This window comes from Bombina bombina, chromosome 1 (assembly GCF_027579735.1).
Source record: "Bombina bombina isolate aBomBom1 chromosome 1, aBomBom1.pri, whole genome shotgun sequence".
NCBI lineage: Eukaryota > Metazoa > Chordata > Amphibia > Anura > Bombinatoridae > Bombina > Bombina bombina.
In genome coordinates, this window is record NC_069499.1 from 1,388,890,908 (window position 1) to 1,388,906,177 (window position 15,270).

General features: G+C 37.9%; 1 protein-coding gene across 1 annotated transcript in view; it reads right to left on the bottom strand.

Moving 5' to 3' along the window:
- Positions 1-9,772: 9,772 nt before the first annotated feature.
- The window catches only part of TMEM79 (transmembrane protein 79), a 70,482-nt gene continuing 64,984 nt past the window's right edge, over positions 9,773-15,270 (bottom strand). The window contains exon 4 of the mRNA XM_053695671.1: positions 9,773-10,455. Within this exon, the coding sequence (XP_053551646.1) occupies positions 10,269-10,455 (187 nt within the window). The 3' untranslated portion in view covers positions 9,773-10,268. The remainder of the gene's footprint in view (positions 10,456-15,270) is intronic.

The window sequence follows — 15,270 nt, forward strand, 5'->3', positions numbered from 1 at the left end:
AATAAATCCTAACCTAAGTTACAATTAAACCTAACACTATACTATCATTAAATTAATTAAATACAATACCTACAATTACCTACAATTAAACCTAACACTACACTATCAATAAATAAATTAAATACAATTCCTACAAATAACTACAATGAAATAAACTAACTAAAGTACAAAAAATAAAAAAGAACTAAGTTACAAAAAATAAAATTTTTTTTACAAACATAAGAAAAATATTACAACAATTTTAAACTAATTACACCTACTCTAAGCCCCCTAATAAAACAACAAAGACCCCCAAAATAAAAAATGCCCTACCCTATTCTAAATTACAAAAGTTCAAAGCTCTTTTACCTTACCAGCCCTGAACAGGGCCCTTTGCGGGGCATGCCCCAAGAAGTTCAGCTCTTTTGCCTGTAAAAAAAAACATACAATACCCCCCCCCCAACATTACAACCCACCACCCACATACCCCTAATCTAACCCAAACCCCCCTTAAATAAACCTAACACTAAGCCCCTGAAGATCTTCCTACCTTATCTTCACCCCTGCCAGGTTCACCGATCCGTCCTGAAGAGCTCCTCCGATGTCCTGATCCAAGCCCAAGCGGGGGGCTGAAGAGGTCCATGATCCAGCTGAAGTCTTCATCCAAGCGGGAGCTGAAGAGGTCCATGATCCGGATGAAGTCTTCATCCAAGCGGGAGCTGAAGAGGTCCATGATCCGGATGAAGTCTTCTATCAACTGCATCTTCAATCTTCTTTCTTCCGGATCCATCTTGCAGACCTCCGACGCGGAACATCCTCTTCTCCCGACGCCTACTAGCCGAATGACGGTTCCTTTAAGGGACGTCATCCAAGATGGCGTCCCTCGAATTCCGATTGGCTGATAGGATTCTATCAGCCAATCGGAATTAAGGTAGGAATATTCTGATTGGCTGATGGAATCAGCCAATCAGAATCAAGTTCAATCCGATTGGCTGATCCAATCAGCCAATCAGATTGAGCTCGCATTCTATTGGCTGATCGGAACAGTTCTTTTTTATTTTTTGTACTTTAGTTAGTTTATTTCATTGTAGTTATTTGTAGGAATTGTATTTAATTTATTTATTGATAGTGTAGTGTTAGGTTTAATTGTAGGTAATTGTAGGTATTGTATTTAATTAATTTAATGATAGTATAGTGTTAGGTTTAATTGTAACTTAGGTTAGGATTTATTTTACAGGTAATTTTGAAATTATTTTAACTAGGTAGCTATTAAATAGTTCTTAACTATTTAATAGCTATTGTACCTGGTTAAAATAAATACAAAGTTACCTGTAAAATAAATATTAATCCTAAAATAGCTATAATATAAATATAATTTATATTGTAGCTATATTAGGATTTATTTTACAGGTAAGTATTTAGCTTTAAATATGAATAATTTATTTAATAAGAGATAATTAATTTTGTTAGATGTAAATTATATTTAACTTAGGGGGTTGTTAGGGTTAGGGTTAGACTTAGCTTTAGGGGTTAATACATTTATTAGAGTAGCGGTTAGCTCCAGTTGGCAGATTAGGGGTTAATAATTGAAGTTAGGTGTCTGCGATGTTAGGGAGGGGCAGATTAGGGGTTAATACTATTTATTATAGGGTTAGTGAGGCGGATTAGGGGTTAATAACTTTATTATAGTAGCGCTCAGGTCCGGTCGGCAGATTAGGGGTTAATAAGTGTAGGCAGGTTGAGGCGACGTTGTGGGGGGCAGATTAGGGGTTAATAAATATAATATAGGGGTCGGCGATGTTAGGGCAGCAGATTAGGGGTACATAGGGATAATGTAAGTAGCGGCGGTTTACGGAGCAGCGGTTTTAGGGGTTAATAATAATATGCAGGGGTCAGCGATAGCGGGGGCGGCAGATTAGGGGTTAATAAGTGTAAGGTTAGGGGTTTTTAGACTCGGGGTACATGTTAGGGTGTTAGGTGCAGACGTAGGAAGTGTTACCGAATAGCAAACAATGGGGCTGCGTTAGGAGCTGAAAGCGGCTTTTTTGCAGGTGTTAGGTTTTTTTTCAGCTCAAACAGCCCCATTGTTTCCTATGGGAGAATCGTGCACGAGCACGTTTTTGAGGCTGGCCGCTTGCGTAAGCAACTCTGGTATCGAGAGTTGAAGCTGCGTTAAAAATGCTCTACGCTCCTTTTTTGGAGCCTAACGCAGCCTTTATGTGGACTCTCAATACCAGAGTTATTTTTATGGTGCGGCCAGAAAAAAGCCGGCGTTAGTTTTTCGGGTCGTTACCGACAAAACTCCAAATCTAGCCGTTAGTTTGTTAACATTTTTGTATTAGTATTTTTTATTTCACTATACATCCTCACTTTTTTTAGGTTGTATATTACATACAGACACATTTTGATTTGAATATACCATTGTTTTAGTTCTATTTATACTTCTTGTATTTGACTAATAGCGCCCCTATTAAGAGTTAGTCCCCCTCGACTTCTCTATCACCCTTAACAAATAATATTGCATTGTATGTTTCAATATTAGTCAAATTAAAATGTAATCTCATATAATTATAAAGAAATAGGATGTTGATTAAAAAATCTTATCCTATCTCTCCTTCTGTTTTCTCTCCCTCTATCCTATCCCTCCTTCTGTTCTCTCTCCCTCTTTACTATCTCTCCTTCTGTTCTCTCTCCCTTTGCTCTCTCTCTTTCCATCTGCTCTGCTCTCTCTACCACCTTCTGTCTCTGTTCTCTCTCCCACACTCCCCTATGTTCTCTCTCCCACCTCTCACCCTCTGTTTCTCTCTGTCGTCCTCTCCTTCTATTCCCCCCCTCTGTTCTCTCTCTCCCTCCCTTTGTCCTCTCTCTTCCTCTATCCTATCCCTCCTTCTGTTCTCTCTTCCTTTGCTCTCTCTCTCTTTCAATCTGCTCTGCTCTCTCTACCACACTCCACTAGGTATTCTCTCCCACCCCTCCCCCTCTGTTCTCTCTATCGTCCTCCGTCCTCTCCTTCTATTCCCACCCTCTGTTCTCTCTCTCTCCCTCTGTCCTCTGTCCTCTTTTCCTTCTCTCTCCCTCTGTTTTCTATAGCTCCGCCTGTTCTCCCTCTCTACTTTGGGGAAAGATTGCAAAAAAAGATATTGCAGAACTAGAAAAAGTTCAGAGAAGGGCCACAAAGCATGGATGTTTGGTGTGTGTGTTATGTGAGAGTGTGCATGTGTGTGTAATTTGTGTGTGTTGTTTGAGAGTGTGTGTGGTGTGCATGTGTTGTAGGAGAGTTTCAGTGTGTTGTGTGTGTTGTATGAGAGCATGTGGGGTGTGTGTTGTATGAGAGTGTGCGGTGTGTGTGTTGTATGAGAGAGTGTGTGTAATGTGTGTGTTGTATGAGAGTGTGTGTGGTATGATAGTGTGAGTGTTTGTGTGTTGATAATGGAAGAAACTTGAAAATTATCTATTTGTAAGGGAATGTTTCAGGAGACATTGGTGCCTGTGGATGTTAGAGAGAATAGTGCATCTTTTTCTCGCATCCAAGTGGTTAACCCTTACTGTAATACAAAACCTAAACCCTAGTCCTAGTTCCATAATCCTACCCCAAAACCTTCATTTATACCTGATCATTGGTTACAGCATTCTTACGCAATAATTATAAATATTTTCATATATATATTTATTTTTCATTCAAATAGAACTGCTAGTTTGAGATAGGTGGAAAACTGTTAAAAATGTCCAACTTAATAACTTCACCAAGTTAACTTCACCAAGTTAGCCAGTAGATGGCGCAACACACACTGTAGATCAGAAAAGACAACTATTAATGACAGTTGACAACTTGAGATTGTAACTTTGTTCATGATATATTTTTACTCCTTTTTATATAATTTAAAGGGACATGAAACCCGATTTTGTTCTTTCAACATTTAGATAGAGAATACAATTCCACACAACTTTCCATTTTACTTATTTTATCTAATTTGCCTCATTCTCTTTATATCCTTGGTTGAAGAAGGAGCAATGCACTACCGGGTCCTAGCTGAGAGCGTTGGGTGAGACAATATCATGAGGCATATATGTGCAGCCACCAATCAACAGCTTCACCAAAGGATACCAAGAAACCATAAACAACTTAGATAATAGAAGTAAATTGGATAGCTGTTAAAGGCATCTAAATCATGAAAGAATAAAAATTGTGTTTCATGTACCTTTAACTTTGATAATTGTGGGTTTTTTAAGTAGCAGAACTGTAAATGTACACTACAGACTTCACCTGCTACATTGAGTTTGATTCATCAGTTGTAATAAAGATGAGCTATAACTTACTTTTTAATATAGATATGAAATTCAAATACCTCGTGCTCTGCCGCCCACCTCAAAATATATGTATTTATGAATCAATAGAACATATTATTCTATGTGAAGAACATGTAAATGTGATATATCTATATTTCATGTCAGGTTAGCTCACTTGAGAAAATGCTATCGGGTTTGCGCGCGAGTAAGGGTGGTAGTTTTTTCCCTACTTTTCGAGATTGCATTAACAAGGTTGCAATATTCAAACCTTGGCTTTTTGCACGTGTTGGGTAAGCGCAAGAGTAAAAAATTTTATCTTCAAAATGCGCGGAACCCGACACATGCAGAAATCCAAAGTCGAGCGCAGTTAGTGAGCAAGTGGGAGCAATATATAGTGCTCCACTCGTAATCTAGCCCATAAAGTTTAATTATGTGTAGTGGAATTTTTTTTTTACAATTCACTATCGGCCAGATTACGAGTTTTGCGTTATGAGCTATGCGGTGCTATCGTGCAGTTTTTATCACCGCTCACTTTCCTGCAGCGCTGGTATTACGGGATTTTACAAACCCGGCGTTAAAAGGCAAGAAGTGAACGTAGAGCAAAATTGTGCTTCATACCGCACTTCAATACCAGCGCTGCTTAAGTGACCGGTGAGCTGGTCGTACGTGCTTATTCCTATTAAAACTAAATACTTACCTATAAAATAAACCCTAAGATAACTACAATATAACTAATAGTTACATTGTAGCTAGCTTAGGGTTATTTTTATTTTACAGGCAAGCTTTGTATTTATTTTAACTAGGTAGAATAGTTATTAAATAGTTATTAACTATTTAATAACTACCTAGCTAAAATAAATATACATTTACCTGTAAAATAAAACCTAACCTAAGTTACAATAGCACCTAACACTACACTACAATTAAATAAATTAACTAAATTAAATGCTATTAAATAAATTAAATTAAATTAGCTAAATCACAAAAAAACAAAACACTAAATTACAGAAAATAAAAAAACAAATTACAGATCTTTAAACTAATTAAACTAATCTAATAACCCTATCAAAATAAAAAAGCCCCCCCAAAATAAAAAAAAACCTAGCCTAAACTAAACTGCCAATAGCCCTTAAAAGGCCTTTGCGAGCATCGCCCCAAAGAAATCAGCTCTTTTACCTGTAAAAAAAAATACAAACAAGCCCCCCAACAGTAAAAACCCACCACCCACACAACCAACCCCCCAAATAAAAGCTTAACTAAAAAAACCTAAGCTCCCCATTGCCCTGAAAAGGGCATTTGGATGGGGCATTGCCCTTAAAAGGGCATTTAGCTCTATTGCAGGCCCAAAGCCCTAAACTAAAAAATAAACCCACCCAATTACACCCTTAAAAAACAATAACCCCCGAAGATTCACTTACCGGGAGAAGTCTTCATCCAAGCGCAAGATGTCCTCAAGGAAGCCGGCAGAAGTGGTCTTTCCAGACGGGCAGAAGTTGTCCTCCAGATGGCAGAAGTCTTCAGCCAGACGGCATCTTCTATCTTCATCCATCCGGTGCGGAGCAGCTCCATCTTCAAGACATCCGGAGCGGAGCAATCCTCTTCAAACGACGTCCTTCTTTGGAATGAATATCACTTTAAGTGACGTCATCCAAGATGGCGTCCCTTAGATACCGATTGGCTGATAGAATCTATCACCCAATCGGAATTAAGGTAGAAAAAATCCTATGGCTGATGCAATCAGCCAATAGGATTGAACTTCAATCCTATTGGCTGATCCAATCAGCCAATAGGATTGAGCTTGCATTCTATTTGGCTGATTGGAACAGCCAATAGAATGCCAGCTCAATCCTATTGGCTGATTGCATCAGGCAATAGATTTTTTTTTACCTTAATTCCGATTGGCTGATAGAATTCTATCAGCCAATCGGAATCTAAGGGACGCCATCTTGGATGACGTCACTTAAAGTGATATTCATTCCGAAGAAGACGTCGTTTGAAGAGGATGCTCCCGCGCCGGATGTCTTGAAGATGGAGCCGCTCTGCGTCAGTAGGATGAAGATAGAAGATGCCGTCTGGATGAAGACTTCTGCCCGTCTGGAGGACCACTTCTGCCGGTTTCCTTGAGGACATCTTGCCGCTTGGATGAAGACTTCTCCCGGTAAGTGAATCTTCGGGGGTTTACTGTTAGGATTTTTTTAAGGGTGTATTGGGTGGGTTTATTTTTTAGGTTATGGCTATTAGATTAGGTGTAATTAGTTTAAAGGATCTGTAATTTGTTTTTTATTTTCTGTAATTTTTTTTTTTAAAAGCTTTATTGAATGTCCAGAACTAGAGATCTTACAATCATTGATAAACAAACAGGAGTTACAGGTATCGTGTTATGCATATCTATAAAAAGAAAGCAAAAATGTAAATTAAAAAGTAAAAGTCTTTTTTCAACAGTTCTCCTAGTTCATGTTTCTGGTACATTGTTCACAACTGTCAGCGTGTCTTTTTTTAAGGCAATGTAGTTTTTCAAGATTATATCCAATTGTTAGAATAGTAATCTAGCTCGGGTATTAAGTCATACCCAATTAGAAGAGTGAGAGGACAGAAAGAAAAGAAGAAGGGGGGGGAAGAATGAAAATATAGAAAGACAAGGAGAAAAAAAAAAAAAAGGGGGGGGGTAACAGGGAAAGGAGAGGGTGTGTGAGAGTTCCTGCTATCAACGTTCCACCCATGCTATCTATTTTGAAAAGCTTATTTCAGGACTCTAATCTCAATGTTCCCTAGTACCTCACATTGTTCTATAGTTCTTGTAAATATGTGCACCCCCAGGACCCACACTCTCATTCCAGCAAGGTTAGCTCCTTTCTTTTGGGAGTTCAGATACTTTTCCCCTCCCAGATCAAACTCATATGTTCGTGTAAGTCAAGTTTCCCTATCTTAAGGTAGTGAAACCTCTCCAGACCGAGCAGATCCCTTTATTTTCTGTAATTTAGTGGGGTTTTTTGTGATTTAGCTAATTTAATTTATTTAATTGTAATTTAATTAGTTAATTTATTTAATTGTAGTGTAGTGTTAGGTGCTATTGTAACTTAGGTTAGGTTTATTTTACAGGTAAATTTGTATTTATTTTAGCTAGGGTTGTTATTAAATAGTTAATAACTATTTAATAACTATTCTACCTAGTTAAAATAAATACAAACTTGCCTGTAAAAATTAAATAAACCCTAAGCTAGCTACAATGTAACTATTAGTTATATTGTAGCTAGCTTAGGGTTTATTTTATAGGTAAGTATATTATGCATTTGTTTAAATATGCAATTATCCTGTATTTAATGATCTTTTAATGACACCCTGTTTGAAATTGCATAGAAGGCAAATCACTTCATGTTCTAGCACACACACATCCAATTATATATAGCGCAATCCTTATGGCGTATGAAGGCGGTGAGCAGTTCTAGTCAGAACAGACACGCCCATACTTGTCTAACAACCCAAAATAGCTACCGATGGATTAGTCTGGCTCCTGCAACAAATACATTTAACCCATATAGGGCTAGATTACAAGTGGAACGCAAAATATTGCATTCGCAAAAGCGATATTTGTACTACTTTGAGTAATACCAGTGCACGGAAATGTGCACTGGTATTAAAAGTTAGCCTCAATGCAACGCTATCTCACATGAGCGCTTCCATAGGCTCTAATGAGAGCGCCTCGTTCTCAATGCTGTGGTCAAGAAATATATTCGCAATGGGCAACAGTTCTTTCTATATTTCATCAAATACATAAAAAAAACTATAACCAGTTGCTACGTTACATACCATTAGATCACTAGACTGGTCTGTTCCCTTTAAAACACAAATTTTTCATAGATATATTGTGAACACAATTATGGCCTCAAGTAGAATGTAGATGCTGTGCATGAGTAAGTCCTGATATGATATGACACAAGTATATTAGGATAATAGGATTATCTCCCTAACATTACATAAGTCCGGGCTTTCCTGTATGTGACACACATGTTCACCATGCGCTAACACCAGTTGCCAAACCTAACAAATGTTCATAACAACAAAAATCTGTTATAGACTATGAAGTTGTTTGCTGCTACTTCCACTTGTTAAGTTTGCAACAGGAATGTGACATCTAGACACATATGTGCCCTTTATCTGTGTGTTCTAAAAGCTTACGCCTTGCTGAGAAATAGCCTTGTCTACCTCAATGCCTATTGAAAGCAATAATCAACTGGACTCTTGATGAATTATCAAACACTTTTGCAGGAAAATTTGACGTATCCATAACCTTTTCTGTTTTATTTTTTTACGCTATTCTTTCTCCCTAGCATTTATCCCTTTTTGCTGCTGCAGTTTTCTCATAATATTTGTTAGAATCTATAATCTATTTGTTCATTTCTATAACATTGCCTATCTAGTCTGCATTCACACTGTACATGCTAATGCATATCCGGCAATAAATTACACATTACAGTTGTCCACACTATGGTGCATAGGCATTCAACATTTGCTTTGTGACATTTTGCTGCCCTGTGTAACAATACTCCTCTGTTTCTCCACATACCCCTCGCCCATCCTCTTATCTGAAGCTGCTTTTTTTGTCTCTGTGGGGGCCAAATGTATCTATTCCTGCGCTGCATCAATTTGTAAGGATAGGTTTGTGGTACTTTTCTTCCTGTAGCAGAATGGTTATTACAAAATTACCTTTTGTGCATTCTCAGACTTCTGATCCAGGCCCAAAACTGTAGGCATTTTGAAGAACATATCTTTTAAATGTATAAATTAACTATAAATATAGTTTTATCTATGTTTGCCCAAGGAAGAAATAGTTTAAACAAATGAACATGGGTGCATGAGGATTATATTGTGCACACAGTACAATATGTTTAGCTAGTTGTCCCTGCAAAATCATTTTTCCCATAAAATGAATGTATACTTGGTATATCCTACTTACATTTCCTGTTGCATTGCTGTGTTGCTTACTTTCCTTTAATTCACCACAGAGTTCTCATAAATTCAATTTTTCTTAAGTCATTCCTTTTGGGAGGAGCGTAACTACAGAGGTCTCAGTTGAGACTTGGCCCAAACCTTTAGGTGCAACAATCTGGTCTGGCAATCAGTGGTGGAGTAATACACTGGGGCCTGGTGAGGCCAAGGTTCTACCTGCATCATACATGGCTGATCTGTCTGCCTCCCTGCATAACACAGTTCACACTTTAAGGTATTTATAATGATTTGCGTTTACAATATGGTAGCAGGGTTTCCAAGATGACCACCACAGTGTTGCTGTACAAAAAAAAGTCACCAAATTTGTACAACGAAGCTGCAGAATTGCATATCCTCTGATGCATAATAATCAAAGGGGTAGGATTACTCACCGTTAGACAAGCAACTCCTCTTACTCCTATGTGGCTGCTTATTGCAAACAGCCAGAAAGGGCACTGTTGAAATGACTGAAACTCTCAACAGCCTTTGCCCTGGGGCCCAATGAGGTGATATATACACATTTGTTTTTAAAGATATATACAAATAATTTTATTAACAATATAAATACTCAGCTTTTATTTTTATAGTTATTTTATGGTTCATATGTATATGAAAACAGATTTTTTTTTGTTAAAATCTAGAAAATCTACTTCATAAATATGGTACAGTTTTATCACCACAAACTATTAAAAAAATATATAAAATGTTTAGGTTCTGTATATTACAGCTATTTTCTACAGCTTTAAAGTGTATGGCTAATACCCAGCCACAGGTCATCAAACAATAAGAAACAACAATTGTTTACAATGTAGTGGGTCATTCTACATCAAAGCAACCTATTAGAATGCATGTTAATTATATTATCCAAGCAGAGACTTAAATTTAATATTACAATTGTCTAATTCAAACCATTGTGCAAAAGTCTGATAGTGTTTGTTCTCCAAAATGTATAGCAAAGATGAAGTCAAATGTTTCATTCCCATTGTCAATATGTTCTTGGAAGATTTGCCAGACTTTCAACCAGAGCTTTTGACTTTTGCTTCAGAATTAGTCTCCTTCCCTAGGAACACCATCTTATGTGGATCAACAATAAATATGAAGAAGAGGTTACATGCCAACATGCAGACAAGGGGCATGAATGTCATGCCGTAACCAAAACTGCGGAATGGTCTTCCAACTGCAAAGGACAGCCAGTAAATTAACCTATACAAAAGAGATAATATTGCATTATTTTTTTATAACACATCTGGATACATAGGAATACTCAATACAAGACAGACGTGTATTCATTTAAGGCATTGGGGCCGAATTATCAAGCCCCGAATGGAGCTTGATGCCCCTGTTTACGCGCGAGCCTTCAGGCTCGCCGGAAACAGCAGTTATGAAGCAGTGGTCTTAAGACCGCTGCTCCATAACTGTTCCGCCTGCTCTGAGGCTGCGGACATCAATCCGGCAGATCCTATACGATCGGGCTGATTGACACCCCCTGCTAGCGGCTGATTGGCCGCGAATCTGCAGGGGGCGGCATTGCAATGATAATGATAAGGATAAATGCCGACAGCGTATGCTGAGCGGATGATGTCGGACAGACCGATGATAAATCGGCCCCATTGTATTTTGTTGCAGTTTGTGGCACATATATTTTATTAATTCCAGAGTTTAAAGGAATAAATAAAAAAAAAAAAATAATTTGAGAACAAAATTAGAATGTGGACAATGCATAATATAATATCTCAGCAGGATTCAAACACTGGATTTATTGACTGCCAAACAACTCACCCCTAAGCTATGCAACTGATCAGCAATTCGTGTAGCCTTTTCATATATTTTTACCAGTCTAGTCAGAAAATATGTAGTTTCTATTACCTTTTAGGATGCAGGGTAACTAAATAAGCTGAGGATGCAATAATCTTGCCATGGGATTTATGATTTATTTAGGCTTAAAGGGACAGGAAACTCCAAAAATTATTTAGAACATACAATTTTAAACAACTTCCTAATTTATTTTTATACTCAAATTTGCTTCATTCTATTGTAATTATTTGTTGAAGAAACAGCATTGCGCTACTGGCAGCTAGCTGTGCACATCTAGTTAGCCAATCACAAGAGACAAGTGTGTGCAGGTACCAATCAACAGCTAGCTTCCACTTGTTAAGGATATGTGCATATTCTTTTTCAACAAGGGATACCAAGAGAACAAAACACATTTAAAAATGGAAGTTAATTTGACTTAAAATTACATGCTCTATCTGAATCTTGAAGGTTTAATTTTGACTTTCCTATCCCTTGTACTATTTAGGACATTTTCTGCAATTAACAAATAATATAGTGTAATTTCATATGTTCTCAAACTATATCTATTTTTCTCTACCTAGGCACATTTGTGCATATATTTCTTACTATAAATAGCCAGTATTAAAACACATGAAATAAAAAAAAAATATTTTGGGGTTCAGACAGAGAATACAATTTTAAAAGAACTTTCCAAATTATTTTTATGACCTAATTTGTTTCATTCTCTTTCTATCCTTTGTTTAAAAGTATACCTAGGTAGGCTCAGGAGTTGTTGATTGGTGACTGCACATATATTCCTCTACTCATTGGCATTCAGCTAGCTCCCAGTAGTGCATCACTGCTCCATCAACAATTGATACCAATGAAGCAAATTAGATAAAAGAAGTAAATTACTTTAAAATTGTATGTTCTATCTGAAACATGAAAGAAAAAAAACTAAGGCCTAGATTTAGAGTTCGGCGGTAGCTGTCAAAACCAGCGTTAGAGGCTCCTAACGCTGGTTTTGGGCGCCCGCTGGTATTTGGAGTCAGTGATTAAAGGGTCTAACGCTCACTTTACAGCCGCGACTTTTCCATACCGCAGATCCCCCTTACGCCATTAGTGCGTAGCCTATCTTTTCAATGGATCTTTCTAACGCCGGTATTAGAGTCGTGTCTGCAGTGAGCGTTAGAGCTCTAACGACAAGATTCCAGCCGCCTGAAAATAGGCAGAGTTAAGAGCTTTCTGGCTAACGCCGGTTTATAAAGCTCTTAACTACTGTACCCTAAAGTACACTAACACCCATAAACTACCTATGTACCCCTAAACCGAGGTCCCCCTCACACCGCCGCCACTCTATTAAAATTTTTTAACCCCTAATCTGCCGACCGCCAACCTACGTTATATTTATGTACCCCTAATCTGCTGCCCCTAACCACCGCCGACCCCTATATTATATTTATTCACCCCTAACCTGCCCCCCACAACGTCGCCGCCAAGCTACTTACAATAATTAACCCCTAATCTTCCGACCCGCAAAGCCGCCGCCACCGACGTTATCCTTATGTAACCCCTAATCTGCTGCCCCTAACATCGCCGACCCCTATATTATATTTTATTAACCCCTAATCTGCCCCCCTCAACGTCGCCGACACCTGCCTACACTTATTAACCCCTAATCTGCCGAGCGGGACCTGAGCGCTACTATATAAAGTTATTAACCCTAATCCGCCTCACTAACCCTATCATAAATATATTAACCCCTAATCTGCCCTCCCTAACATCGCCGACACCTAACTTCAATTATTAACCCCTAATCTGCCGACCGGAATCTCACCGCTTATTCTAATAAATGTATTAACCCCTAAAGCAAGTCTAACCCTAACACTAACACCCCCCTAAGTTAAATATAATTTTTATCTAACGAAATAAATTAACTCTTATTAAATAAATTATTCCTATTTAAAGCTAAATACTTACCTGTAAAATAAATCCTAATATAGCTACAATATAAATTATAATTATATTATAGCTATTTTAGGATTAATATTTATTTTACAGGCAACTTTGTAATTATTTTAACCAGGTACAATAGCTATTAAATAGTTAAGAACTATTTAATAGTTACCTAGTTAAAATAATAACAAATTTACCTGTAAAATAAATCCTAACCTAAGTTATAATTAAACCTAACACTACCCTATCAATAAAATAATTAAATAAACTACCTACAATTACCTACAATTAACCTAACACTACACTATCAATAAATTAATTAAATACAATTGCTACAAATAAATACAATTAAATAAACTAGCTAAAGTACAAAAAATAAAAAAGAACTAAGTTACAGAAAATAAAAAAATATTTACCAACATAAGAAAAATATTACAACAATTTTAAACTAATTACACCTACTCTAAGCCCCCTAATAAAATAACAAAGCCCCCCAAAATAAAAAATTCCCTACCCTATTCTAAATTAAAAAAGTTACAAGCTCTTTTACCTTACCAGCCCTGAACAGGGCCCTTTGCGGGGCATGCCCCAAGAAGTTCAGCTCTTTTGCCTGTAAAAAAAAACATACAATACCCCCCCCCAACATTACAACCCACCACCCACATACCCCTAATCTAACCCAAACCCCCCTTAAATAAACCTAACACTAAGCCCCTGAAGATCTTCCTACCTTGTCTTCACCATCCAGGTATCACCGATCCGTCCTGGCTCCAAGATCTTCATCCAACCCAAGCGGTGGTTGGCGATCCATAATCCGGTGCTCCAAAGTCTTCCTCCTATCCGGCAAGAAGAGGACATCCGGACCGGCAAACATCTTCTCCAAGCGGCATCTTCGATCTTCTTCCATCCGGTGTGGAGCGGGTCCATCTTGAAGCAGGCGACGCGGATCCATCCTCTTCTTCCGATGTCTCCCGACTAATGACGGTTCCTTTAAGGGACGTCATCCAAGATGGCGTCCCTCGAATTCCGATTGGCTGATAGGATTCTATCAGCCAATCGGAATTAAGGTAGGAATATTCTGATTGGCTGATGGAATCAGCCAATCAGAATCAAGTTCAATCCGATTGGCTGATCCAATCAGCCAATCAGATTGAGCTCGCATTCTATTGGCTGTTCCGATCAGCCAATAGAATGCGAGCTCAATCTGATTGGCTGATGGGATCGGCCAATCGGATTGAACTTGATTCTGATTGGCTGATTCCATCAGCCAATCAGAAAATTCCTACCTTAATTCCGATTGGCTGATAGAATCCTATCAGCCAATCGGAATTCGAGGGACGCCATCTTGGATGACGTCCCTTAAAGGAACCGTCATTAGTCGGGAGACATCGGAAGAAGAGGATGGATCCGCGTCGCCTGCTTCAAGATGGACCCGCTCCGCACCGGATGGAAGAAGATCGAAGATGCCGCTTGGAGAAGATGTTTGCCGGTCCGGATGTCCTCTTCTTGCCGGATAGGAGGAAGACTTTGGAGCACCGGATTATGGATCGCCAACCCCCGCTTGGGTTGGATGAAGATCTTGGAGCCAGGACGGATCGGTGATACCTGGATGGTGAAGACAAGGTAGGAAGATCTTCAGGGGCTTAGTGGTTAGGTTATTTAAGGGGGGTTTGGGTTAGATTAGGGGTATGTGGGTGGGTGGGGTTGTAATGTTGGGGGGGGGTTATTGTATTTATTCTTTTACAGGCAAAAGAGCTGAAATTCTTGGGGGCATGCCCCGCACAGGGCCCTGTTCAGGGCTGTAAGGTAAAAGAGCTTTAACTTTTTTATTTAGAATAGGGTAGGGAAGTTTTTTTATTTTGGGTGGCTTTGTTATTTTATTAGGGGGCTTAGAGTAGGTGTAATTAGTTTAAAATTGTTGTAATATTTTTCTTATGTTGTAAGATATTTTTTTATTTTCTGTAACTTAGTTTCTTTTTTATTTTTTTGTACTTTAGCTAGTTTAGTTTAATTGTATTTATTTGTAGCAATTGTATTTAATTTATTTATTGATAGTGTAGTGTTAGGTTTAATTATAACTTAGGTTAGACTTATTTACAGGTAATTTTGTTATTTATTTTTAACTAGGTAACTATAAATAGTTCTTAACTATTTAATAGCTATTGTACCTGGTTAAAATAATTACAAAGTTGCCTGTAAAATAAATATTAATCCTAAAATAGCTATAATATAATTATAATTTATATTGTAGCTATATTAGGATTTATTTTACAGGTAAGTATTTAGCTT